Source organism: Lepidochelys kempii, chromosome 8 (genome assembly GCF_965140285.1).
Source record: "Lepidochelys kempii isolate rLepKem1 chromosome 8, rLepKem1.hap1, whole genome shotgun sequence".
NCBI lineage: Eukaryota > Metazoa > Chordata > Testudines > Cheloniidae > Lepidochelys > Lepidochelys kempii.
Genome location: NC_136387.1, coordinates 51,151,532 through 51,179,154, shown reverse-complemented (window position 1 = coordinate 51,179,154; position 27,623 = coordinate 51,151,532). Strand labels below are relative to the sequence as shown.

The window sequence follows — 27,623 nt, the reverse complement described above, 5'->3', positions numbered from 1 at the left end:
ATAACCAGTGTGACAGATAAGCCTTATTGGGGTGGAGTCCAATAGATACAGCAGGGGTGCTGGAACAATTTGTACAGTGGGGTTGCTGAGAGCCATTGAACCAAACTGTAAAACTTGTGTGTGACGGAAACCACTTCAAGACAGGGGTGTGTGGCAACCCCTCCAGCACTCCTAGTTCCAGCACTTTTGGGACACAGTGTTCCAAATTGTAATGGCCAAGGGCATCTCATCTAAGAGCTCCTGCGTTTGCTATCACAGTTGGAGCTGAACTGGTGGTCGCAATGGTGGGAGGGAAAACCTCTAGTGCAGAGAAGGCTTTAGTGCCCAGTCTAGAATTCTGACTTTGTGGCATTAATTGCTAATAGGCAGCCTGGAGCTTGTAGTCAATGGGACAGCACTAATACTTTTGTACAGGTAGGAATAAACATAAGGAGGCCTGGGTGATGGAGAACAATTTATCTAAGCTGGCTCCAGATGGGTAAACCCAACAGTCACATCATCCATTGCAGGCTTGAGCTGGCCCCATGTTTGGGGGGATATATTACACCCATGGGAAAAATCAATTCATTTCTCGCAAACCCAGCTCCCTGCAGATGGGAAGAAGCCCCAGGCTAGGGGAATCCATCTGTAGGTCCCATGCTTGGCCTTGGAAAGTAAGGACCTTCCTTTCACAGCAGTGGGAGAGAGAGAAATGGTAACAGGACAATTTTTTTTCTCCTGACTGTAGGAAGCCCTGGACTGGGCCATGAGAAGTCATCTGTGGGGTCATGCCCTATTCCTGTCAAGCAAGATGGACCTGAGGACCTACAGCTGGGTTCTGTCTGGGTGTGTAGGAGCTGCCAGAGCATGGTGCTCAAGAACCCTCCACGTGATTGGCCCCCTCCCCTGCCATTCACAGCTGCATAACATCCCTGTTGAGTCTCCCACTTTGTCCGTGCTTCACACAACCTGAGCCCTTGGATGGAGGATTTCTGCTGTTTGTCTCTCCCTACCTTGGAGATGAGCAAGGGGTTTGGGCTCACCGATCACTCTATCTTAGGTACTTACATGGCCCCCTCACTGCCGTATCTGAAGGCCGCACACTCTTTAATGTATTTATCCTCACCCAGCCCTGTAAGGTAAGGAAGTTTTATCCACGTGTTACAGAGGGGGAACTAAGGCATAGAGAGGCTAAGGGAGTTTCCCAAGGTCATAGAGGAAGTGTAGCAGAGCAGGAATTGAACCCAGACTATCCATGTACTACGCTAGTGCTCTAATCACTGGACCGCCCTTCCTTCCTGTCAGCATAATGGCCTGTCTCTCTGCTCTCGGTTTGCAGGTTCACAAGCACGCTGGCCCTCAACGACCCTCTGCAGACTCTCTTCCAGCTCATGTCCGGAAGGATACCTCAGGCTGCGCTGGTACTGAATGGAAAAGCATCTGGCTCCCTCCCTGCCCTCAATGCCTTGTGTTGGTGTAGGGTAGGGGAGTGGGCCTCAGTGGCACTCTGCAGTGCTTCATAGGATGACATCTCAGTATCATCAATTTGTCCTTTAGGATGTTCACTGCAGTGAACAGCAAAGTAACTGGCCATTTTTCACTGTGCTGCTAAGCTGGCTGCCTGTTGCCACCTCCCAGATGGCATCAGGGTCCCTGCCTATTTCTGTTTGCCCCATGAGACTGGGGTAACCATATCCTGGTGCGGTGATGCGTTTGCATGTGCATGTCCGTGTGCTGCCTCGATGCATGGCGACCCAATATCATCACGTGCCAATGCAACGTCGTGAGCAGCACAGTGAACAGTCAGACTCTTTTAACTGTCTGGCTCACAGGGACAGGACAGGTTCATGCCAAAGGGGCTGTCCTGTGAATATGGGATGGGTGACAACCCCAGTATGATGTAGTGACCCCTCCTAGCACCAGCACAGTGGCATTCCTCTATAGGAACCTGATACAGTGGGGATGCAGCGTAAGAACCTAGTGCGCCACATAGGGTTGCATGACAGTGTGCTGTGGTGGCACAGGGTGGGGGAGGCATGGAGCTGACTTGCAGAAGGTCTCTGTGGAGGCATGAAAGAGCACAGAGGCCTGAAATTTGAGGGGACATGGAAAGCTCAGGCTGACAGAGGGAATGCAGGGAGGGTGAAGCGGCCCAGCTCAGCTGATTGGAGTGGAGGCTGACACAGAGGCATGATGCTAGGTGAATGTTTTTGGTTACTTGGCATAAACTAATTGCTATTAAGTTGGCTTCTTGCAGAAGGCACAAACTGCCAGGCAACATTTGTGAAGCCACAGCCAGAAGCAGGAGAAGAGAAATGCACTGTAGCTTTTTTGCCTCCTCTGCCTTTAGGTCTCACTTGAACAGATGTAGTCACTTCATTTCTTTATTCACAGACAGTGTTCCTTCCCTTGTGATGCTTCAATAGCTCTGTACCTAGTAAAGGTCAGATCAAGGAGCTAAAGCAGCCAAACTATTTATTCATCTTTCTTTGTTTCTGCTCCCAGTGCTGTGGGGATGGCAGGTGGGGAGACTGGAGACCACACCTGGCAGTGATGCTGTCCAATCAGGTTGGGGGCACTGAGCTGAACCACCGGGCCATCGTCGCCATGGGAGACACCTTGGGTGAGGAGAGGTGATGACTGGGCCCAGCTGAGTGGCCCACACTTAGCGTCAGATAGGACGCCCCATTGTGCTTACACTTTTAGCGTACTCCATTACAGGAGGTGGGAGGATGGTGACATAATGGTTAAACATGCCTCTGGGTTCAAAACCACCCTGATGGAAATAAGCTTAGTCTCGGTTCTGTCCCCACTGTAGAGCCAGCCACATCACCTTCACCACCACACACAGCTTGGCCTTGCTGGGAGCGTGCGCTGAGCATCCACTTGGAATGCCATCTTGCTCATTTCATACCAGTGGTTGGGATCATTGGTGGTGCACAGCTGGAAAGTTCCTACTACTGCTACCCAGAAAAGAGGAGCTCAGATATTTACATTCCAGTTGCAATAAGATTTGCTGCCACAAAATAGACACTCAGAAATGTACAGGCCACCCAGAAAGCACAGGTCAACATTTTCTGATGTGGATGGCTAAAGTTAGACACCTAAATTAGAAAAGGGCCTTTCCGAGATGCTGAGTACACAGAGCTCCCGCTGGCCAGGCTTACCTCCTGCAGAAGCCAAGTTCATTTTTTAAAGTTTTGTCTATGTGTATGGACCCCCCAACATATACTTCAGTGGGGCAGAGAGAGGCCATTTGAGAACAGGTGGCTGACAAGGTGCCCTCAGGGTAAGGTGAGCCCATCTAGCACTGGTGGGACGGCTGGCTATCTGCTCAGCTCTCTTGGCCAGCCTGGATTTTTGTCTGTGGAATTGGTGGCGTGAGTGGATATCTGCTCAGTTCTCTTGGCTAGCTTGGGCTTGTGCTGCTTTTATGCATTTGGGAGTGAGTTTGTATCATGGAGTGGTTTAAATGGGTGCAGTACATGCTGTTGTGAACTCACTGCCCACCATGAAGGAACTATGAGTTGGGGCGACTTACATACATTCAGAGATGCCTTCTCGCCCCTGAGCCATCTGATGCCAGCCACTGGTCTCGCCTGCCCCTGCATAGGTCATTCTGGGGGACTGGTGCAGCAGTCTTTTCTCTCGTGAATTCCCTACACTGTGACCTTGGGGCTCTGCTGCTGACTTCACTCTTTGCTTCCAAGATGAACAATCCTTTATTTTCCTCTTTAGCTCAGCCCCATGACTGTATTAATAAATTACTGCACAGCTTCTATTAAAGTGCCATAAGATGCCTTGGCAGCATAAGGGGCTATGTAAGCTGTTGTGAACCGATGTATGTATGTTTGTGAGCCTTGACAAGATTGTGCATCTGCTCCTTTCCATGTAATTGTGTAGTGTATGCAATTGTGACTGTGTGTCTGTGTGCTTGTGTCCAAAGGCCTGTATCTGCCTGCATACCCCTGCCCATACACCTGTGTGCCTGGCTGCCTTTAATACAGCGAGCCTACATGTTCCAGGGCAATGTAACGTGTGTGTGGAGATGTACCGCAGTATATGTGCAGACATGGGTGTAAGTAACTGTGTAAAGACAGGTGTGCAGGGTGGCAGGGAAAGGAATGGGAATACTGCTCTCCCCTGCACGCTCAATCAGATAATAGACACTGTATACTCCTGCTGGTGAAATATCCCTATCGCAGGCTCTGAAATGCATACCTCTCTGCCCTAGTGCCTGGGTCACAGATGTGGCTGACAGAGAGACTTAATCAGCTTATTCTTAGTGCCAGCTATGCGGTGACAATGGTAGAAAGTCTCACCACAGATCTTGCTACATGGAAACAACCTGAAGAAGCTAAACGGGAGCCAGACACTTACTGGCACGTGCTTCTGCCACCCAGTCAGGTCGTCTAATGGAAAATTAAACTTGATGAATAGCAAAATAACAGTCGTGCAAGAGGATGTATGGTGAAGGGGTTGCCTCGGGGTTGGGGGCCCTGGATGGGCAGAGAGGGGAGATGAATACAGCTGTTTTATCATGTGCACATTTGAAGGTGTATTTTTCTTGTGACTGGCTTTTGTCCATCTTCTTCCTGTCCAGCTGGGAGAGGGTTAATACAAGCTGCTCACTTCTGCTATCTAATGGCGAATGTCCCTTTTGGTCACTACGGGGTTAAGACAGACCACATGGTGTTGCTGGGCAGTGACCCCAGGTGAGTAAGCCAAGCAGGTAGGCTCCTGCAAATATTTACAATTGTCATTCTTAGGAGTCAGAACAGCTCCCCCAGGGATCTCCCAGGGCTTTAAAAACAGGAACTAACACTCCTCGGAGGGAGGAATCTGCCCTGTGCCAGGACCTGTCATACAAGACAGACGGAAGGGGGGTGAGGAATCTGGCCACCCAGCACCATAGCCCCCAGGGCAGATGGGGGCCAAGTCTGCCTGGCATCTGCTGGGAGCCCCGGGGTGGGGGCCCTCCCCGGGCTATCTCAGTCCAAGTTTCTTCTTCTCTTTCTGCTTCTTGTGCACCACATCGATGTTGTGATCCTTCCACATGCTCTTGCACAGTTTGATGGGGTGTAGTCATTGGGGTCCTTGAAGCTGACAAACCCATAGCCCTTGGTCTTCCTGGTTAGGAACAGCAAGGTGGAATGCTGCGCCTAAGGGCATCTCTACAACAGTGGCATAGCTGGGAACAGAACCCAGGAGTTCCCTGCTAACCTCGCTAGAGTGCTGTGCATTGTGCTAATGGCCAAAGATATACAAATTCCAGTCCCTGCCTCCACCCAACCCCGAAGACCCTGTTCCATCCCCTGCTCATTCCTCCCACCCCGCAGGGAGCCCAGGCTTCCCTTGGCTGGGGAGTCTGCCCGCTCTCTTACCCACATACCACGTGAGCCAGGAGCCGAGGTCTCGGAGCATTCTCCTGCGCTCCAGGAACAGACTCCGCGTGTGCCAGTTCACAATGCCACTCACTGAAATTTGGGCCAGGCATCCCTCTGCTTGTATGGAGGGGTGGCTGGGTCACATTTCAGTGGCATGGCAGCCATGCAGCTGGAGCAACACTCCAAATCGCTGCACCCTAGGTGACGGAAAATGCTGCTGTTGGGTATTCGATTGGTTGTGTTGAGCCAACTAGTTACAATGGGGGAGGCCCAGCCCACGTTCCGAAGAGCCTTGGAGGGCGATCCACTTGGCACTCATTCTACAGGTAGAGGGGATTAGGCACAGAAAGGGCAAGGGATGCTCCCAAGGACACACAGTAGGTCCCTGGAGAGAGAGAAAGACACACTGAACTCTGATGCTCTCAGGGCACTGAAGGGGTTATGCCAAGCAAATTGGCAGCCACATTACCTCCTGGATGTGTGGGTTGATCCTTTCATTGTAGTCACGTTAGTGGGGATGCATTGAAGCCGCCCAGCACCCAGGCAGCAGCAGTGTGCAGTGCTTGAAGGTAGATGGGTGTTTGGGCAGCAGTAATTTGATAATGTGGGGAGATGTTTTAACACACGTGAATGTTTTCCTCCTTGCCCACACCTTGCCTTCCAAGCCCCAAAACATAAATACCCCTACCCACATATATCAATAACTGGAGACTGGGTGTATCCCCCAGGTGTTAGCTGTGGAGAACCCACCTGCTATTAACCAAACTGTCCACTGGATGTCACTGTGGCTCCAGTTCCACAGGGATCAGCCTGGTTCTGAAAAGTGACTTCAGCTCTGTGTCTCCGGAAGAGAGTAATGATCTGTTTCATTTGGAGAGGCTCTTTGCTTTGGATTTCTGAGTGAAGGTCACTGCTCAGCAGCCCCATCTCACTTGGTCTGATTCACTGCAGCCTGGAGTTATTGTTCACATCTGGGCAAAGTGGATGTAAAAAGCTGCCCACTTGGAATGGCAATGCTTGCCAGTCGCTGTGCACAGGTGCGAATGATTGCACAGAGGGTAAAAGGCAGTGGAAAGCAGGTCCACAGTCTGCAGGACCGCCTAGTAGAATCCAGATCCCCATTGATGGAGTGTGGTAAATAGAGTAATTTACTGTAAAGGGACAAAATATTTTTTACGGGCTGGGATTTTCAAAGAGTTCAAGGCAGCCTACCTCCCTCAGGGCCCAGCTAGAAATTTTACTTCCTAAAAAATTCCTGCTGTGTTACTAGCACTCCAGTGAAAGGATTTTAACAATCTAATTTGCTTTTTGCCATTTATGCTGTTTGTTCCTTTTTAGCATCATGGAGGTTTCAGACTTGCCCTATTTACAAATACCATGTCACACACTTAGACAATGCACAGGTGCCTCTAGTAAACACTTATTAATATTGCAGAGGTTTTCTGCTGCTATATGAGCTACAGGGATTTGGGGTGTGCCTGTGGTTCTGCAGGTGCTGGAGGGGCAAGGGAGTGCTGCGTGGAGTGAATGGGGCGGGTGTTATAGGATGTTACAGAGGATTGCTGTACCTCTTCACTTCCTTGCTTTTAAAGGTTTGTGTGGATGGGTTTGGTGCTTACCTGCTTTATAAGGAAGCTTTTGTTGGTGGGATTTGACTGGCTGTGGCATCAATCAGTTTCACTTTTGCTGCTAGTAAATTTAACATTCTGAAGATTATTGGGGTGAGGGATGGACGCTCAGTATCCCAGACATGCAGGTTTATCATGGAGAGGAAGAGTCTTGCTTTCTGGCCCTGACCTCACATCTCTGCATTCTCCTTTCAGTCAGACATTTGTACAGTTTGCCAGGACAGAATCTATCCTGAGGACTGAAGTCTTTGAGTATTGTCAGATGCTGGGACGTCCCAAATCCTTCATCCTCTCCTTCCAGGTAATGAAAACAGTCAGGTACAGCCAGTACATTTGATGTGCAGAGCTGCCAGTGCTCAATGTGCTGTAATGTAACCTCTCCACAAATCACAACCTAATGCATTTCTGATATGCCTGTTGCCACAGACTATGGTATAAAATTACGTTCGGCCTTCAAATGGTCCCTAAAGAACTCTGCTGTCCCCCATGTCTTGCTTCACCCAGTGTTATTTACAGATAGTTTTTCTCTTTTCTTTTCCTCCATCTCCTGGCTAAGTACCATCCTCAGCCTCAACTGTCGCTGGCTGGTCTGGGCATGGCTGTGTACATCCTCACCCAGTATAGACAGCTCAGGGCAATGTCTCAATTTCTATAATCCAGAGGTGTGAGTGAGAGGTGATTTTCATCCCCTCTATGTCTGGGCAGTGAATTGGGAGCTCGTGAACGTGTAGGATGTATTAGGATTGGCACACTACATGCAGGCACTGCACCAGCTTCTTCACCCAGGACTGCCAGTGCATGTCAATAACAGCCCTGCTGTGCCCTTGTTATTTCTGTCCTACCCTTACTCTGCCAATGGATCTCAGTCCTCACCTGAAGAGTGCCTTGCTATTCCATTCCTGGGTACTACATACAGCTCTGTTGATGGCCAGTGTCATCTAGTCATTAGAATAAGGGACTAGGACTTGCCATTGGCAAGTCGTATGGCTGTGTGCCTCCGTTTTCCCCGCCCGTGTAAAGAGTGTGCTAACTCTCATCTGTGTCGCTGTAGGGTTGTGAGGCTTTATGTAGTATTTGTAAAGTGGTAAGGATGAAAGGAACTATAAAAAGGCAGAGCCCCCATGCCTGAATCCACAAAGGGATTTAGGAACCTAATCCCCAGATTTAGGCACCTAAGGCCCATTTTTAGGCCCCACTGCCATCCACAAAAGCCCTGCTCAGCAGCTACCGAATGCTGTGGGTGCCTAAACTCACTCGGGACCTAAATTTACACTGTAAAAGTTCTCTAGGTGCCAAAATTTCTACCTTCTGAGTTTGCTGCCTCACTGTAGGCATCCAGACCCCTGTCTAACACCTAATGCCCAGAACAATCCATAACCTGGAGGAAGATAGATGTTTGTCCGCCTAACGTGTGTGCAGCCTGATCCAGTGGGCATGCCTAACTCCATACAAAACAGTGAGGGGTGGGAAGAGAGCTTCCCTTATAACTTATAATGGTTAGGGTACTCACCCTGGATGTGGGAGACCATTGGTTCAAATCCCCCTTCAGCCTGATGAGAAGGGATTTGAACAGGCCTCTGCCACTTCTCAGGTGAGTGCCTGAACCACTGGGCTGTAGAATCATTCTTGCTTTGGCCCAATTAATATTTAATTATTCATGTATTTAATTAAAGTGGCACAACCTCAATAGGAGAGATTGAGGGAAACCTATATCAGACTATTCCATAGGGCAGATCCTTCTACAAATCCCTTCTCCTCATCAGGAAGAGGGGGAGATTTGACCTGGTAGCCTCCTATATCTGCTCCTCCTTCCCCGCCCTCAGCTGTTTTGCATGGAGTCTGCCAGATCAGTTCCCACATGTGGCTTGGGTGGAGGAGGGCCTATCTTTCCCCCGTTTGTGGATCACTAGCTGAGATAGATGCCTCCTTGCAACCTGGACATAGGCTCAGAACTCTGTGAGAGGGGCAGGGCTTAGAGCACACCCCTCTCCTTGGCATCTCCCATTGGCTAGCATGCTGGCTTTTGTGGATCGCAAAAACTTGGGCCTCTCCATGGCAGCTAAGCCAGCCTTACTCCTGGGTCTCCCCATTCATTGTATAGGGAGTCTAGGTGCCTAACTCAGGCTTTGTGGATCCCATTGTTATGCCAGCGATTTTCTAGGCACCTAAAAATTAGGCGGTACAGCAGCTAAATCCCTTTGGGGCTCCAGGCCCATTTACTAGTGTCACTGCTGTTTATCGCTGTCTGTCCCTCTCTCCCCTGGCCTGTAGCACTTCTCGCCACGTCCAGTCTTAAACCCTGCCACCATCATAACCCTGCCCTGCCGCACCCCCTGCTACTACAACCCCGGCTAGACCAACCTCCCTCTCGACTTGCAGCTCTTTACCTAACTTGTGGGCAAGGGGAAGCATTTGGAGTCATGGAGAAAGGCAGCATCAGCACTATCTGCTGAGAGTGCATGGCTGCTTTTATCCCAGGTGATTCACAGCCTTGGGGTTTTGTAGGGTCCATAGGTGCTCAGTCTCCTTGATCATCGAGTGACCTGGGAGCCTGCAGCTCTTCAGTTTTGTGTAAGAAAAGAAGAGTCACCTTTCGGCTAGACTCACTGCCATGTGCTCTGCGAGGGGCTGCCCTTGAAATCCATGTGGAGGGCTTGAGTCTGCGCTGCCTTTCACGCCTGTGCAGAGGACGTGCAAAGCAGAACGGTGACGGTTACACACTTTGCACAGATACGAAGCAGTGAGAGATCAGGCCCTCCCTGGGCTCATCAGAGCTTCCTCAAAGGAGGGTCTTTTGGATTCACTCCTCTTCACAGATCATCAGAGCATGAGTCTAGCAAGTTTCAGGGCAGAGTGCCACATGTATTTATCTGCTTTAGTTTTTGCCTAGCTTTCCCTTCTCTAATAGCCATGCGTAACTGATGTACTTTTAACATTGTGCATAAGCACCCAGCTGCTGCAGCCTCAAGCCCTGCACAAATCAGGTGAATAGATAAATATTTCTGGCTAGGGTCCTCCCCCAGAGATCGGCTGGCACATCTTTACCCTGACTTCAAAACCAGCCTCGCTGCAATTCCAGCCGTGAGCCCGAGGTGAGCCGAACCAGCTAGCCTGCTGCAATGGATGGTGGGTTTGTGATATGGACAAACACCCCTTACAGATCAGAATGAGACCTTCAGCCCCACTGACCCAAGACATGACCAACTGAGCCTGTCTTTATTTCGTGCCTTTCTAAGCAGACATGTTAATGTGGAATTCTAAGATATGGCATGGTGCTGCAATAGGGCTGGGCTCTTCCCTTCTTGACTGCAAGTTGGTACTTCATTGTCTAGGCACTAGAGGCCCCCACTAGGCTAGGTGCAGCACAGATGCATAGGGAGAGAGAGTCTGTGGCCCAAAGAGCTAACAGTCTAAACAGAGAAGACAGGCAAAGGGGAAACAGGCACAAAGAGGGAAGTTACTCAAGGTCACAAAGCAGAGCCAAGACTAGACTCTAGATCTCCTGATTTGCAGTCCTGTGTGTTACCCACTGGTCCATGCTGCCTCTGAGCCAGACACCTCCATCAAGGCTGTATGGGGACCTCAGCTTCTGAGCAGCTGGGCTGCTGCTTCTTTCCTTTTCTTCTCCCCACCTGGACAGTCATTTTTTTTCATTCCTTTTCCAAGGTGTATAAACTGCTTTATGCTGCACGCCTGGCGGACTATGGTCTCACCTCCCAGGCCTTGCATTACTGCGAAGGGATTGGCACAGCTCTGCTAGACCAGACCCAGGCCAACCATCCGGTGCTGTTAGAACAGGTTATCAAGGTGCGTCTCTCGTAACCAGTCCTTGTTTGCTTTGGCTGTGGGTGGGGGTTAGCTGAAGTGTTTAATGGGTGAAATCCTGGCCCTGTTGGTAGTTTTGCCCTTGATTTACGTGAGGCAGGATTTCAGGAATGCCGTCAAGTTGCCTAGGCCTATATTTTACTTACAATCAACCTTCTGTTGTGAGGACCATTCTCGGAGCTCCTGGAGCTCCCAAGAGCTCAGCACTTCTGAAAATCGGCCCCAAACATCTATTTGCTGGAGTATGACAACTAAGATCAACCCAGTACAGCTGTGAGTCCTTTGGGATGCAATAGGCTGTGCTGTCTGGCTGCCTCTGGTGATTTTTCTGTAGCAGCTGCCTAAATGAGATATGTGCTGGGCTCACCCATGGTGCTGAAACAACTCCACAAGAGCCAAGTCAAATATCAAATAAAGGGGAGTGGAGGGGGAAGGGGCAACATGTGCCAACTAGGAAAGAACACAAAATTGCAGAAGAAGGAAATCTCACTTTGAAGCTTCTACAAAGTTAAAAATGGTGGAGACTTATGAAGCTAAAATCTATTTTAAAATGGTTCTTGATATTTCCTCTTGAATGTATCATTCTGGGATAACATTTGCGTGGTATGTTGCAAACTCAGGTGTGATAACTGATTCTGAGGATGTTTGTGTGTGTTCATAGGCAGCTACTTCGCTATTCACTATTAGAACTGGTCTGACTTGCATTAGAAGGAATATTCCACAAGAAATCATGATCTCACAACAGCTACAGGATCTGGGGTGTGTTATTGAAGTTGTCAGAGCTGGGTATTGTTGTTGTTGTTATTTTATGGTAGGATGTTGTAATTCTCACATCTATTTTAGTGATTAAAGTAGGCAGAAGTCTTAATTTTAAACCAGAAAATGTCTTATTTTGTCATGTTTAGATGGTGTTAGAAAAACAAGCCAACCCATTTGTCCCAAAAAACCAGAAGAATGAGCAGCAGCACCTGGCTTGTACATAGGGCTTTTCATCAGTGGAACTCAAAGCATTTGACAAAGGAGGGCAGTATCCTTGTACCCATTTCCCAGATGGGGGGACTGAAGCACATAGCAGGGAAGTAATGTGCTCAAGCCAGTGCCAGGGCTAGAATTCAAGGCTTTGGCATGCTGTTTCAGTGCTCAATCTACTAGACTACGTTGCCTCCCTGTTCATGGATGGAGCTCCAGTGATACAGGTGACTGTACCGATCCTTTTAGTAGCCAGCTGTCTCTTGTACCATTTGGCTCTATAGTATTGACAGTGGCACCTGCCCATTCTGCAGCACGGCCTTGTCATTGTCCTGGACATTATCCCATTCATCATTCTCTGAGTTCTGTTTCCTTCTAAAGCTCCATTGTGTGGAGCCCAGGAAACACAATACAATCAAAACCTAATTCACCTGAGATGAAGCAAAAGAAATATTTTCTGGTCATTGCCACAATGCAGATTAAAGAGAGAGAGAAAAAATACTTAGGTAATACACACCTGAGGCAGGTGCTGTGAAAATCCCTATCACACTAGCCCTAAAGTTGGAGTTACATAATGTTATAGCACTTACCTGGATCCACCTGTTGTGGAAACCTATTTACTCTAACAGCCTCTCAGATGGGCAGTTCTGCTGGGAATAACACTTCTCCTGCGAGAACGGGCTTTCAGATGAAAAACCAGCACAGTCATAGCACTTTCTTGTCTTTGATGTTACAGACTGTGTTACGAATTATGATCCACATTAGTATTTGATTAAGACTCCCCTTCCTTTGAAGCCAGGAACGATTTACAACCAAGTGTTGGTTCATTAATACTGGATCAAAGCACCTATTAGCTTTTGGATTAAAAATCCTCCCATTTAGGAATAATCACACTTCTAATTTCTTCTCTCTTGGTATTGGTTTAGAATAAACCCATGTCTGGATCTGACAAGATCTGACCATGCCCAGCTGGACAAACAACTTCTCCCATATGGTTCCATTTGCTCATGCACCAGGAATCTCTCCTCACTCGCTCTCCTGTTAATTATTGTCCCTAGTTGCAGGCTGTGGGTGTGTGTCTTGTCTGTAAACTCTTTGGGGTAGAGCATGTGTTTTACTCTATGTTCGTATGGTTTACTGCACAATCTACATCATCATTAATAATAACCCTTAACTAATGTCCTGGGCTAGTATCCCCTGGCCAATGAGCTGTCACTTGATCAAAGAGTGGTGTTACTCTGGCTAGTGGTGAATTAGCCCGTCTCTTTGTCTGGCTAAAGTGTGTCTCTGTCACCTTCTATGGAACAGTCTTCATGAGTGTGTCAGTTACAGAGTCATGCTAAGAGTTCAGCCAGGTATCTAACAGCTCACAGCTTAGCAGAGCAGTGGTGTGGTCCAGCAGGAAGGGCCCTGGACAGGGAGTCAGGAGGCCTAGGTTCTAGTCCCAGTTTTGCCCTGACTTGCTGTATCTCCTTAGGTAGGTTCTTTCATTGCTATCTCCCCAGTTGTAAAGTGGCAATAGTGTGATTTTTTCCCCCTTCCTTGGGCAAAGCTCCTTGCTTTGGGAGCTGAGCATCCTGTTACCGTGTGTGTTGTATGACTGTCAGAAAGAATGGTAAAAATCATAAAGCCCGAATACAACTTTCTGTGCCTGAAAAGGCTGATGGGTACGGATGTGTGCTACACATCCTGGCATATCTTTGGTACCCTAAAAAGAGAGAACAATGGCACGTGCCAAGTGACCCTGATTTTGCTCTTCTAAAGTTCTTGCAGTGCTTTACAAACAGGAGTGAATTCAGGCTCTGAACACTCCTGTGAGATGAGTGTTATACGCATTGTACTGATACACAGCGAGAGATTTGCTCAGGTCATGCAGTGAGTTGGTGGCAGAGCTAGGGATGGAAGCCATGAAGCCTGACTCCCAGACTCTTGTTCTAGCCACTGTGAACACTCCCTCCACCTCCCACAGGAGTTATGTGGCTAGCGCCCAGGAGTGGAAGCCAGGAAATCTGGGATCTCTTCCTGGTCCTGCTGATGGATAACTGTGTGCCCCTGGGGAAGTCACACTAATCTCTTTGTGCTTCAGTTTGCCCACTTGGAAAATGAGGATAATGGTCCTGACGTAGCTCACGGGGGTGGTGTTTGTAAAGTGCTTTGAGATCCTCTGAGGGAAGGTGAGCTGTTTGTACAGCACCTAGCCCAACAGTTCTGGGCCCTCTGGATGTTACTGCAATAGAAATAATAAAGGTGCTGTATAAATGCCGGGTTTCAGAGTAACAGCCGTGTTAGTCTGTATTCGCAAAAAGAAAAGGAGGACTTGTGGCCCCTTAGAGACTAACCAATTTATTTGAGCATGAGCTTTCGTGAGCTACAGCTCACTTTGCATCCGATGAAGTTCGCTGTAGCTCACGAAAGCTTATGCTCAAATAAATTGGTTAGTCTCTAAGGTGCCACAAGTCCTCCTTTTCTTTTTGCGTATAAATGCCGAGTATTATTCTTATGTATTTATTATGAGGAAATGCTGCACTCATTGAGGTAACAGCTTTTCCAGGATCCATGTGCCTAGCAGCTTATTAATTGCTATGACTCTCAATCTGTGCTCTCTGCATCTGAGAGGTTAAAAAGTTAAAGTATCTGTTCCCCACCACCTTCTCCCCCACCACTGCACAGCTTGCAGAGCAGCTGAAGCTCTCTGACCCATTGCTACTGGAAAGACCTGAGCAGGAACAGAACCTGGAACCCGACTGGCTCGTCCAGCTCCGAGCCCGAGCCCAGCAACGGGAGGTGAGAATGATGGGATTTGGAGTGGCTCTTTCCATCATGTTTCATGTTTGCCACAGTCCTCTGGGGTGGCCGAAACAGGATGTGCTGTGCGACCAGTCTCTATGGTATGGTCAGTCTGCAGGGGCGTCCTTCTCCTGCATAGTAAGTCCTAGGTAAGTGTTTAGAAAGGCACTAAGGTCCCAAGGGAATTTCTTACCTGGTTCTGGAAGGCTTTTTCCTTCCCCTTCTTTCTTGGGAAGCACACTGTTGATACTATGGAGAGCTCCGTGATGGCTAGCATCACAGGCCCTCTCCTGTTGGACCGCAAGGTCTCCGTGGTAGTGGGAGGGAATGTATCGCCCAGAACTCGTGCCTAGCCCAGAGACTGCTACTAGTGAGCCCAAAAGCATTATGGTGGGTAAGAAGCACCTTTCCCTGTCTTGTTTTTAGGAAAGCGATTAGAAGATGAGAAGGTTGTTGTGCAAAGAGTTCCTCTTTGTGTGAGGATGTTGCAGGTGGTTTAATCTCCATATGCTTAGAGACTTGTCTTTCTCTCCAGTTCCCGTACCCTGTGTATATGCTCCTGAGCAATTTAATTTCCCTTAACGTGTTCCCTTAAAATGTAGTGTCTGTCTCCATGTTTTGCCTCTTTTCCCCCTCCCTGTGGCTCCCCATCCTGTCCCCTCCAAAAAGGACAATGGTCATATTCTGATCTCATCTACCATGGTGGAAATTAGCAGTACCTCCACTAAAATGAATCGGGCCCAATAACTGTATTCTGAGCAGCTCCAGCCTTCCTACAGAGGTAGCCGTTAACAGTGTCCTTGTGCCTGGTTCACTCTCCTCTGCAGGATCCGAGTGATAGCTGTTGAGTTGAGTGGAGTTGTTCACTTGCCACAGCAGGAGAACAGAGCCACAGGATTCAGTATGCCTCCTTGCTCACCCTGTGCTTGGGATGAATGAGAAGCAGGCAGGGGCGGGTGGCTTGGTAGGGGTAAGTGTCTCCGACATTGCCTCTGGATCTGACTGGAAGCTGGAGAATGGAAGGAGCCAAAACAAGGCAGAGATTGCTATCCACGATGTGGTTGTGATCCACCAGGAGCCCACGTGGCTTTCACTCCGATGACAATTATGTCTTGATTACCGGTGCCTTGGAGACAATTCTTCTGGGCATCCTTCTTTCTAGTTTTCCCTTTCTTTTGTAACATTCACTTTTCAAATCCTTTCAGAAGGAAGGAGACCTCCCCGACTTAGCACCCACTCAGCCAGAGCTCTCCAGAGCCAGTGGATCCACAGCAGGTAAAGAAAGGAATGAACACATTGGCCCAGATCCTCAAATATATTTAGGCACCTAAATACCAAAGGAAGTTAGGTGTTTACGTACCTTAGAGGATCTAGGCCACTCTGGTTAGAGATAGATGGATTCTCAAAATGTGGAGCATGCCCAGATATATGGGAGACAAGTTGGAACAGACTGGAAACTGCCTCCTTGACCCTCTGTGTCGCTCTCCCAGGATAGCAAAGACTCCGAGTCTTGCTGGGAATCTCTCCAACATACTCTAGAAGTGGACTGTGCATCACCACGTCCCCACAAAGGGTGTTGGGTGGGGGGCCTCAGTCGAGCTCCAGGAGTGTGATCCTGTCTCTGCTTGGCCAGGGATCTACTGGGTTGGGTCTGGGTGCCCTGTGGATCAATGTCTTAGTGGTGACATCGCCCAGCCCTGGCCTGCTGCACCTCCCCATGAAGCTGAGGGTGGAGATTAACCGCTGCAGGTAGGAAGTTGCGGAACTTTTGGCGAGTTTTGTTCTCTTCCCAGTGTGTAGGTAGGAGGGGAACAGGAGGCAGTGGGACCCTCAGAATTTCTGAAGTCTTCCTCTTCTTCTCACCCTTCTCAATTGTCTCTGCCTCCGTCATGGCCCCATTCTAAGGAGTTCTTGCACCTGGAGACATATTGTCCCTACTGTCTTTCACCACCACCCTCTCCCCACTAAGGAGGTAAAATCTCTCCTGTGTTGGTTGACCTGTACCCATGCCCACGCCTTAAACACTCTTATTCCTGTGGGGTCTTTTCTTGCTGTGTCTCTCAGGCCCACTTTCCATGTACAATGACACCGAAGGGAATTCTGTTACCCTGAATCATTCAATAAAGCTGTAAATATCCTGAGTAAATTCCTGGGATCTGTTTCCAGACAGAGATCTCCGTCATGAGTTTGCACATAAACCAGGCTACCAGCACAACCTACAGCACCAGCAGTATAACCCCTCTGCTTCTGAGAGGACAGGCCAGTACCAGCCAGATCTACAGGAGAATGTGTCCTTCTCGCCTGGTGCATATTCCAGGGTGGATGGGTCAGAGCAGACCATAGCTTCTGTGCCACCTGATGCCATGCAAGAGAATCATCCTGCAGAGGTCAGCTTTGGGGCAAACCACTCTCTAGGAGGAATGTCAAATGACCATTCCCCACAGGCCTACCAGCCACCAGGTAAGCTTGCCTGAGCTGTGCTGCAGGCCATCTGTGATGATTCCTGGGATGAGGGTTGGGAAAATGTGTTTGGTGGGGGAGACAGGTCACATATGTACTGGACAGTTCAGATGAGAGATGGAATTGGAGTGTTGGGCTCCTGACATTGGGAAGTTCAGGCACGGATCTCAGTGCTGGAGTTTCTCTCCATTCCAGGGAATAGGTGAGCCAGAGGTTGGCTCCGTTCTGACTGGTTTTTCTACGAATGCTCCTGCACGTGCCTGTGGCGGTGGGTTTTCTTTCTGGAAGCGTGGCATGTCGGCAGAGAGTTCCCGTGTTTCCTCTCTGCTCAAATGTTTGTCTGCGTGAATGATGCTCACGGACAGCCTTTGCTTCACCTCGGTCCCATTTTAATAGGATCCCCGCTCTACCATTAGGGCAAACATGGTTTGCGTTTTAACCTGGAGCCTCCTGCGCACAGAGCATTTCACCCTGGATTTTCTGTCTCAGGACAGTGTCTTATCCAGCAGAGAGAAGACCAGTGCTCCAAGGGTACGTCTACACATGGAGCTGGGGGGTGATTCCCAGATCCAGGATACATCCTTGCGCTAGTTTGGCTCGAGCTAGCTCACTGAAAGTAGAGCATAGCAAGGGCAGTAGGAGCGGCGGGGGGGCTAGCCACCCCAAGTATGTAGTTGGCCAAGACATTAGCCCATGATCAGGGTGGCTAGCCTCTTCTGCTGCTCCTGCTGCCATGGCTACACGCTATTTTTAGCATGCTCCGTAGACGTACCTGAAGTGTCTGCAGCTCCTAGTGTGTAGTGTTGAGGGTGAGCAGGAAGCTGAAGCTCTGAGAGGCCCCACTTCTATGCTGCACAGTAGATGGAAGGATGCATCCAGGTTAGACCGGGTGAACTTTTGCCCTCCCCGACACCTGCCCAACCTCATTGCCTTCATTCCTGGGCTGAGCGAGTCCTCTCCCTGCTCGGCACAAGTGCCAACAGTTCAAGGCCAATATCTAGCTGGCATTTGGGGGCACCAGGAAGAGGCGCTTGGCCCTGCGCCTTGGGGTTACTGAGGAGGCGTGTGAGAGAGTACAACGGATTGTCACAAAGGTGGTAGTTCTAATGCCGGAGAGGGGACCAGCACCTAGCCCTGCCAACGCTCAGGGAAGGATGAACAGGGGGAGAAGCAGATTTTGATGCCCAGCTGCGATGGACTCTGGTCGTCCATCTGCCTTCACACAGAGTAACTGTGTGCGCCTAGATTGATTCGGCCTGTTCCTCCAATGGCAGCATCTTGCTGTTAAGCAGCCAGTTGCATCAGTACCTCGACACCACACCAGTGATTGCATTAAAACTGCCCCTGCTGGACCAGACAGGAGTTTCCTGTGAAGGGCATGTGCCTCCCAGGCTGAATCCTGAGTTGCATCATTCTCTCTGCTCTTTAGGGAGAGCTGTGAGGCTTCAAGGATGCTCCCGACCCTTTGGGGTTCAGAAGAACGTTCTGGAACAGCAGGTGAGAACAAGGGGAGCCAGGTGCCGCGATGCACAGGATGTGGTCAGACAAACCCTGTTCTCCTCCCTGCCACCCAAGTGTGACCCCTCCACAACCTCTCTGCCCCAGCTGCCCATTAGCACTCACCCCATGGGCCTATTGGCCCGTGCTATCTACTGCCTCTTGCTGCCTGCCGCCCCTTCCCTGAACCTGGCTTCAGCTGCCAACATGGCCTTCTTCCCCCAGCTATGTCATGGCTCTGGCACCGTAACCCTCCTCAAACCCTGGGGCTGAAGTACTTCTCAGCCATTAACCCCTAGGAGATAGCTTGTTTCCATAGGGCTGGTGCTGCACACTGGGTTCAACCCCTTGCTTTGATTACCCATGAGATGAGATTGGTGCTTTCAGTCTGATCCCTAACGTTTCTTTCACCGGTGGTGTTAATTGGAACTGAAGAGCAAGGCCCAAATTCTCTCCCCATGTCTTGGGCTGCTCATGTGACACAAGGTGCTGGCTTCTGCCTCTCACCAGCCAGCTGAGAATTCCCTAGTGTAGGGGAGCTGATGGAAAATATCCCTGTCCCCCAGAACCTTGGTGTAGGGGGCATGCTGCAGAGGTGGGGCAGTATATGCCTGCGTGACACCAGTTCATGACTGGCATATGCTTCCATAGGGACCTCAGCCAGCTGATATGAGACAGAGCAGCCCCTAAGCTCCTCCAACTTAAGTTGATGGGCTGGGGCTGGTACAGATGCACCGTGAGAATCAGGGAGGCATAACAAACTCCCTGAGATCCTCTCTCCTGCTCTGAGGTCTGCTTGGCTCAGGAGAGAATCTGGCCTCAGACCTTTCTGCAGGGCCTGGAATAAAAGGTATTGTAAAGGAGGCTGGGTCCTGTTGGGATGAATGCTGCTGCCTCTTGGAATGGCTGCCGGGTAGTTCTTTACAGCCCCACTCGCCCAGTTTCCCTTGCCCCTCTCTAATGGCACTGATGCCCTTTATCTCTGGTACCAGAGCATGTTGAATGCCAGGGTCCGAACCATTTCAGAGAGCTCCACCATCTCCATGGAGGAGGATGCCTTGCAACCCCCAGAAGGCTCTGGCGAGGGAGTTGCCGCAGAGCAGCCTTCAAAGGAGGGGGCCGAGCGAGAGGAGGCAAAGGTGAGGGGGATACAGTGCTGCTTTCAAAGCCATGCCCCCAGCCTGATTTCCCTCTTACGTCAGCAAGGCTGCAAGAGGGTTACTCCTGATCTACACCGCAGGGACAGCAGAATCAGGCCTCACATGCCCTCATGTTTGGAGGCATCACCAACTTCTCACTCACCACCTGGCCAGCCTTTCACTGCCCGTATGGCTGGGAGTGCTGCAGTCAGTCCACCCGGGTAGAACGGGCTCCCTGCTGTCTCCAGGCTGATATGCTGAGCCCCTGCTCTTCTGTTCCCTCCAGCAATGGGGTGGGGGTGGTTCTGGGGTCCTCAGCCGTGCTCTCTGTCCTTGCCACATGGTGAGGTAGGGATGGGTTTCCGTTCCTTTCCAGTCACAGCAGTGAGAAGGAGCTGAGTTGCCCCGAACCCTTTCTTCACCCAAGAAAGCTGTGGGGGTTGGAAGGGATGAGGCTGGGTTCCACAGTGACCTTCCCTCTCCACCCACCACCTCTGAGTTTTTGTGCGGTGGTGTCTTTAATATATTGCTGTTATTTAAACAACTTCAGCCCCAGTAAGAACCTGTGTTTCCTAGGGCTCAGGGTTTGGCTGGTTCAGCTGGTTTCGATCAAAGCCCTCCAAGGAGGTGACACCTTCCAGAGATGTGTCCGGCCCTGCCCCAGTCTCTGCTGCATTGGCGTCCCAGGTAACGAGAAAACTAGAGGGGGCTTTTTATGTTGCAGGGATTTCGGAGGAGCTCTCCTCCCCACCCTCCGACTGAAGAGGGGCCTTTCTCTTCTTACCTCCCACTCCCAAGACAGCGGGGGTGCTGGTGGAGCCTTGTGCCAGGACTGGAAGAGCAGAGGTGGCCGCAGGTCAGGGATGTAGGACCGTGGCAGAGGGGTTTGAGTGTGTGAAGTTTGCACACTGCCTGCACTATTCCTCCCCGTCACCTCCCTGACTCACCCTTTCGTGATCAAGTTCCCTTTTCCTAGTGTCCTCCCCGTTCTGGTGTAACCTCCCTGGCCCCCACACCGTGCACACCTCCATGCCAAGGCTGAATGGCCCAGAGCTCATTGCTGGGCAGAGGTAGGCCTGTGGCCCTTGCTGTGGCAGGGGATTAAGCCCTTGGTGCAAGCATGTTCTCAGACAGCTAACTGGTGCCAAACACGCTGTAAGGGGGAACATGGTGCATGGAGACACCCCAGTGGATAGACAGGCCAGAGGATAGTTAATGCTGGGTAGAGTTAAGTGAACAGGAACGATTGGTGAAATCCTGACCCTATTGAAGCCAATAGGAGTTTTGCCATTGACTTCAATGGAGCCAGAATTTCACCCCTTATCTTTATCTTCATCCATCCTCCACTAGTTTGTCTCTCCATCTCAAGGGCACCACCACGCTGTCCCCACTGCCAGGGTTTTCACTACAACTGTGTGTCCTTTACATGCCACCGTACTTGGGGATTTATTTTTCAGTGGGACGGAAACTGACAACTTGAGGTCTCCATCCTGAACCAAATTCTCATTACTAGTAATTGTATATTTATAAAGTAACTTTGATCCAGAAGGCTCTCCAAGAACTCTGCAAACTCCGTGGGGGTCGCTTGGCCTCTGCTGATGGAAAAAGCAGCAGCTGATAGCAGCAGATGACAACACTTCCACAGTTTTTAGTAGCCGAAGTGAAGAATGACTTGCAGGAGAAATGGTAGGCAGGCAGAGTGCCATTCCCCCAGATCCTGGCCACATTCTCCCATGGGTGTGCATGCATATATACGTGTACACGTCTCTGACAGTGGCCAGTACCGCATGGTTCAGAAGATGCAAGAAACCCTGCAGCAGGCAGATGTGGGGTGACCTACCCCCCGTGAAGGTCTCAGCCTCATCTCTGGTGGTTAGAGATAAGTTTAAACCCTGAAGCATGAGGTTTTAGCTCCCTCCCAATATTCTTTTTGCGACCACTCTTTAAATAACCATGTGGCATCAGGAACTCATTGTTACTTCCCATCCCATAGATGGCACCTTCTGCCCCACAGTACCCCCTAGCATCACACCGGGGTGTTGGTTCCATTCTAATGCAGAGAGAAGTGTTCTGCTTATTGAGCTGTCTCCAGCAGACTGGGCTCTACCGTGCTTAGCTTATGAGCTTTGACAGGATCACAGGGCATCGAGGGCTAAAATGACGAGCAGTGGGGTTAACCTGTCCCCGTAGCAACTTCCCCGCAGCGTGAGATAGGGCTGATGCAGCCGCCTGCCTAGCCTCGTGTCTGAACTCCCTGGGTTTTGTATGATCAAATATAATGGAGTCTTTTGGCTTGGCCAGCCCAAAGCAGAGCATAATGAATCTGCACTTGGAACAAGCTGGTCTCTCAGGGCTAAGCACAGAGCTGCTCTTCCTTTCTTCCCTGAGAAGGTTTCTTCCCTCAGAATTGGTGTGTGTTTTTCTTTCATCAGGAGGAGGATGCAGCAGCCCCATTTCCCCCTCCTCCAGCCACTGGAGCAAGTCCTTCATCATCTCACCCTCCTCGCCTGCTTCCGTCTTCCCGCAGCCCTTTCTCCAGAAGCCCAGGTAAATATAGGAGAGACCACGACCATTGTCCTTTTTTGGAAGCAGGCCCATGTTGTTGCTAAGGTTGTTTTGGTCACACGATCCCGGAATGAACCAAACGTTTTTGAAATCTCTTTCTCATTTCAGCAGCTATGAACGAAGCTAAAGGCTTGCAGGGCCCCGATGGCAGGGAATCAGCAGACTTTCCCGGGGCTGGAGGCCAGGTGAGGGACAAGGGCAGGCTCTGTGAGTGTGGGGTGATTCTTGTTCTTTCTGTTTCTTGTTTTGGTGGGAGGATCTTTAGTGTGCGGGAGGGAACAGGAAGGGGGAGATAGGTCAGATGGCTCCTTTGTTTGTGGTTTGCTGTGGCTGAGGAAACCGGGAGCATCTTCTGCCAGCCCTGTCCATCTCCCCCACCCTGTGACCTAGAACGTTCCTTTCACTTCTCTGAACCCCAAAGCAGGCACCAGCTGTTATTTTCCCTCTGTTTCCTCTTTCAGGATGACTCACATGGCCCTCTCTCTGGCCCTGGTGGTCTCCTTTTTGCCCATAGTGGAGGGCAGATCCCACTCTTCGATCCTGCTCAGGTTCCTCAGGTATGGAGGCTCCTCCTGGCTTATAACCACACATGGCATCTTGGCTAGTGGGGCACGCCACACAGGCACTCCCTGACTTAGGAGGGATGCTCAGATCCTCGCAAAGGTAAATGCAGACCCATCTAGTTTCTGATGGGAGAGGCATGGATGCTCCCTTTTGCCTGTCTCCCTGCCAGCAGAGAGAGAGCATGGCTAATGCCTCCAGAGATGTGGGAGAGATGTCCTTGTAGCCCCCTCAGTTGCAGACTTTGGGCCAGCTTCTCTGCTATTGTCGAGATCCACCGTCCACAGTGGGGGTGTGGGGCGGGGGCATCAGGGAGTTGGCGACAGTCCCCTGATTCTCTGCCCGGCCTCAGCCTTGGTCTGGATTAGAGAAGGGACCATCTGGCAACAGAAGACAAGTGATTTGGCTGTGCCTTCTCCTTCTCTGCTGGGGGGATGGAGGAGCAGGAGCACATTCTGCTCAGTTGACTGCCTAATTTCCAGAGAGCCTAGTCTGGAGAGCCTAGGGGGTGCTGCAGACCAAGACTAAGGGTGTGTCTACATTGCAAAAAATACACTGTGGCAGCAAGTCTCAGAGCCCAGGTCAGCTGACTTGGACTTGCAATATGGGACTAAAAATAGCAATGTAGACATTCCCGCTTGGGCTGGAGCCTGGGCTCTGAAACCCAGCAAGGAGCTTGGAGCCTGGGCTCCAGCCTGAGCCTGAATGTCTACACTGCTATTTTTAGCTCCAGGAGCCCGAATCAGTTGACCGGGGGTACTGAGGTACGGTGAGAATGCTGTGAGGCCAAGGGACACCCAGTACTGGAGTAGGAAGGGTCAGCAGGCCAGGAGCTGCCTGTGGGGTCAGGGCTGGAATAGCAGGCTGGGTTTGAACTGTTTTTGCAGAGCTCCTTGGGGAAAGCTTGCAGAGACCCTGCCAGCACTATGTTTGCTCCTGTCACTGCCTATCCCTCACGCTCATGAGCATTCGCTCCAGACAAACAGAACTGGGCCGGCCCCAACCTTCTCTGACTCGCTGACCAGAGAAGCTCTTATCTTGCTTGCCAAAATATTGTGGGCTGCTTCCATTTTTGGTCAGCCCCACAACTGGCCTGTTACTTAGAGTATTTCTATCCTTCACAGCTCTCCACGGCTGCATCCCTTGGACTCAGCCAACCCAAGCGGCTCTCACAGCGGCGCTACCCAACACAGCCATGACAAGGAAACCCTGGACTGTCTACCGTGTCTCCTGTGGAGCAGAGGCTGCAAGAGTCCTTGCCACAGGGACAGAAACAGACCATTCATTTGTACTCAGTCCCTGCCCTTCCTCTGCTCCTTTTCCTATTTCCCCTTGGGATGCTGCCAATACACCTCTCCTTGCAAAGGGCATCAATGTGAAGGGTGGGGAGAGGTGGATTTGCTCCTTTCTGAGTCTGGCATCCATCGTTTGGCCAAGTGTCCAGTCAGCGATGATTGGCTAGTGGAAGGAGGTTTCAGGGAAGTTCCTGTAAGGGGAAAGGTACATCCAGGCTGGATTTCAGAAGAAACGTCCTATCAGTGATGTCTCCTAGCCTGGGGAATTCTTCCCAAGAACCATACTGGAGTCCTCATCTCTTCACTCACTGGAGTCTGGAATGGCCAAAGCACTGGTGTATATATTGCAGGGAACAATCCCACAGTGGCCAGGGGCAGGACCCAGGGAATGGCTCTAAACTGCAGATCTCTTCCATCTCTGATTTCCATCATACATGTAATAGCAATGGTAACATGAGAAAATGTATGGCCATTTGACTGGCTGCCATGCAGGGCATCAGGTGCATATTGCATGTTTGCTCCCAGGCAGGGGAGAGCCAGGAGTGCTGTGAAGACAGTAAATGCAGCTCTGGATGGGAGCAAGCTCATGGCATTCAAATGCCTCCTCAGGCCAACTGGAGGAGTAGGGTTAGTTGTCTCTGGAGGGAGCAGCATCCAGCCAAGAGGGCCATTGGTCACAACATAAAGCCAGTGGAGACTGAGAGTGCATCCTCCCCACAAAACATCTGCCATGGGAATGGTTGAGGAGGGATTCAGGGCTAGCCAGAGATTGCAGTGCCTTCACATTTGTATAAGATTCCTGACGATAAAGGACATATTTGTATGGTCTCTAATAGCACCTACGCTGCCTTTGTATTTAATGTTTTTGGAAATAAAGTCAAAATACTTTTACTGCCCTGCTCCCTGGTCTTCTTCCTGTTAGCCAAACTCAACACAGATCAAACATATGCTATCGCTTAGGCCCGACCCAGCCCTGCTCCTCTTGCCCAGTCAAGTTCGAGGGAGGTGAGAGCTCTAGGCATGGCGCTCTGATATTGACCTCTGGAGGGGATGAACCTGAATTAAGTGGCTGGTTGTAATGGAAACCTGTTTTAAAGAATAAAAATATTGTGGTCCAAATTCCTCATTGGTGAAACTCCATTGACTTCAGTGAAGTTATCCCCAGGATGAATTTGGCCCAATATCTATATTTATACACAGTCTCTGTCACTCTGTGCTGTGGGATATTGCTTTATAAGGACTTCTTACTGCAAATGCTTCTTTTAGCATGTGTTGCTGTAAAGAGATGCTGTCCCAATGAGGGTAAGCATATCATGGATTAGCTCCGTGTTTCCTAACTGTGCTTTGTGACCCCCAGGTGCAGGGAAGGGTGGATGGGAGCACAGAGGGGGTTCAGGAAGCGTGGGGGAAGTCACACAAAACATGTACAAACTCTCAGTTCCCTGCCAGTTCCTCAGTACACAGCTATAGTGCTGTACCCTGAGATCTGCAGCTAGTGGGTCAGTGTAAACTAGTGCAGGGTGTGACTGTCTCTGGAAGTTATTAGACCTTCTGTCAATAAAAGTGTATTAGGAAGATAACAATTGTCATTTAGTCCGATATACTGTGTTGGACAGTTCCCAGTACCAAATAGTTCTGAACAAGATGCAACAAAGGCCACAGTGAATGACCTGCCTATTGGAGAAGTTCCTTCCTGTCCCCCAAGGGCTGGATTCTGCTCTTAAGCATGAGGGGTTCTGTCTATTTCTTTATCCTAGTGAATGTAACTGTGGTGTTCTGATTATCCCTATAAACCTCCAATCCCTGCTTGAGTCCTGCTAATCGTATCCTGTGGCAATGAGTGCCACAAGCTAATGATGTTCTGTATATAATAAAAATGTGTCTCCTACGGCCTTGCATGAAGAGTAGTCTGAACAGGGTTATGGGGTCTGGGTAGGGCACTGCCCTCATCTCCTCCCACTGAACTCAGTGGTGCTGTCTACAATTCTGTCCCACATCCTTGTGAGGGGGCGTTGACCAGGGCTGGCGATCCTAAGTTTCTTCTGCTCACTGGGTGTCCTTCCCCAGCTCCCAGCCAAGCTGGTAATTAATCTACCTGTTAGGTAATGGCAGCCATTGATTCTTGTCTCAGCCCATCTTAGAGGCAGTCAGTAAGAACCATGCAGCATGTGACTTCAGTGGTGTGCTTCCTACTGAGCTAGTGGCTCACCCAGCCAGGGCAGTGTCTGAGGCTCCAGTACATATGGCGTTGTGAGATTAGGGGCAGCTGGGAACATATCCTAGCATGCATTGAAAGGATATGTTAATTAGGAACCCTCTGTTCCCTGCTCCGTTCTGCTATTTATGGGAGTTAGGAGCATTTCTTTATGTATATAAGCCTGTGCTGTGTGTGGCTGGATTTTGTCAATGCCTCTGCACACAGACCAGTGGGATGCACATCAGTGACTAAGTGCATAGGATTTTGGAGCTGTGAGCCCTGAGACCACAGCAGGGGCCTTACACCGCTGCCTGGCATTTGTGGCCAGTCTTTGTAAGAGTCCATTTCTGGCTGAGGAGTGCTGGAGAAAGACTGAGCGTTCTGTGAGAGGAGAGTGGTGAGTTATTCAGGGCCAGAGGGCCACAGTGCTTCCAGGTGCTCCCTGCCAGGCCCACAGCTAAGGGGTGTGGCATGGGTTTCCTCCACAGCAGGTGAGCGCTGCTGGACTGATAGCTGCTGCCCAGTATCCTTCCTGCCCTTCAGGTGTTTACTGTGGCTATTAGTAGTGCTCCCTATCCACAGTTCACCCAGCCTGGTGAACTACTTGCCTGCCTTGTTTTGTACATGCACACTGAGCCACCATAGGCTGCTCCAGGCCTCAAGCTGATGGTAAGCTCTGGAGGAGGCCCAGCTCTGTTGGGAGGCTGGGGTTGTAACAGTCCCAGTCGGATGCAATGTTAGTGCTTACACATATGAATGAAAAGCCCCAGGGACAGGCTGGCGGGATTGAGCTCAGACGTAGTAAGAAAAACTCATTTGTTTGTGAAGGGGTTGCATGGTATGGAGCTTAAATTGTATCCGCTTTAGGGAGAAGTCCTGCCCTCATATAGGCATGTAAAGTGCGTGGCACAGCGAGGCCCTGAACCTGACTAGGGTCTCTGGATGCTCCTGCAGTCTCAATAATTAATCCTAATCAGGCCAGCTCTGTAATGCTATGCCCCCTAGAAGGCACTGTACTGATCAGACTTAACCACATGTAAATGAAAGAGGGGCCCCTATGCTGGGGCCCATTGCTCCTTGACAATACTCTAGTGGGGCAGGCAGGAAGGATGTGAGGAAGGATGGTTCAGGGCAGTAGCCCAGAACATAGTAAACCCAGGTTCAGTTCTGTACTTTGGGCAAGTCACCTAGCCTCTCTGTGCCTCATTTCCCCATCTGTACAATGGAGATGATAGAACTCTCCTACCTATTGTGTGGCTAAATATATTAAAGAGTGTGAAGTGCATTGTGGTCTACTGCTGAAAAGCGCTGTAGAGGAAACAGATATTAATATT

General features: G+C 50.2%; 1 protein-coding gene across 5 annotated transcripts in view; it reads left to right on the top strand.

Moving 5' to 3' along the window:
• Positions 1 to 24,973, top strand: part of SEC16B (SEC16 homolog B, endoplasmic reticulum export factor) — a 43,988-nt gene extending 19,015 nt beyond the window's left edge. For 3 of the 5 annotated variants that reach the window (XM_073356480.2, XM_073356479.2, XM_073356483.2), the window contains 16 exons: positions 728 to 825; positions 1,319 to 1,400; positions 2,485 to 2,602; positions 4,583 to 4,694; positions 7,190 to 7,295; positions 10,661 to 10,801; positions 14,459 to 14,572; positions 15,781 to 15,850; positions 16,742 to 17,035; positions 18,465 to 18,532; positions 19,525 to 19,671; positions 20,248 to 20,358; positions 22,104 to 22,218; positions 22,345 to 22,421; positions 22,698 to 22,793; positions 23,922 to 24,973. In XM_073356480.2, the coding sequence (XP_073212581.1) occupies positions 728 to 825; positions 1,319 to 1,400; positions 2,485 to 2,602; positions 4,583 to 4,694; positions 7,190 to 7,295; positions 10,661 to 10,801; positions 14,459 to 14,572; positions 15,781 to 15,850; positions 16,742 to 17,035; positions 18,465 to 18,532; positions 19,525 to 19,671; positions 20,248 to 20,358; positions 22,104 to 22,218; positions 22,345 to 22,421; positions 22,698 to 22,793; positions 23,922 to 23,996 (1,824 nt within the window). In that variant the 3' untranslated portion in view covers positions 23,997 to 24,973. The remainder of the gene's footprint in view (positions 1 to 727; positions 826 to 1,318; positions 1,401 to 2,484; positions 2,603 to 4,582; positions 4,695 to 7,189; positions 7,296 to 10,660; positions 10,802 to 14,458; positions 14,573 to 15,780; positions 15,851 to 16,741; positions 17,036 to 18,464; positions 18,533 to 19,524; positions 19,672 to 20,247; positions 20,359 to 22,103; positions 22,219 to 22,344; positions 22,422 to 22,697; positions 22,794 to 23,921) is intronic. The other 2 variants (XM_073356481.2, XM_073356482.2) reach the window with 2 other exon arrangements.
• Positions 24,974 to 27,623: the final 2,650 nt, after the last annotated feature.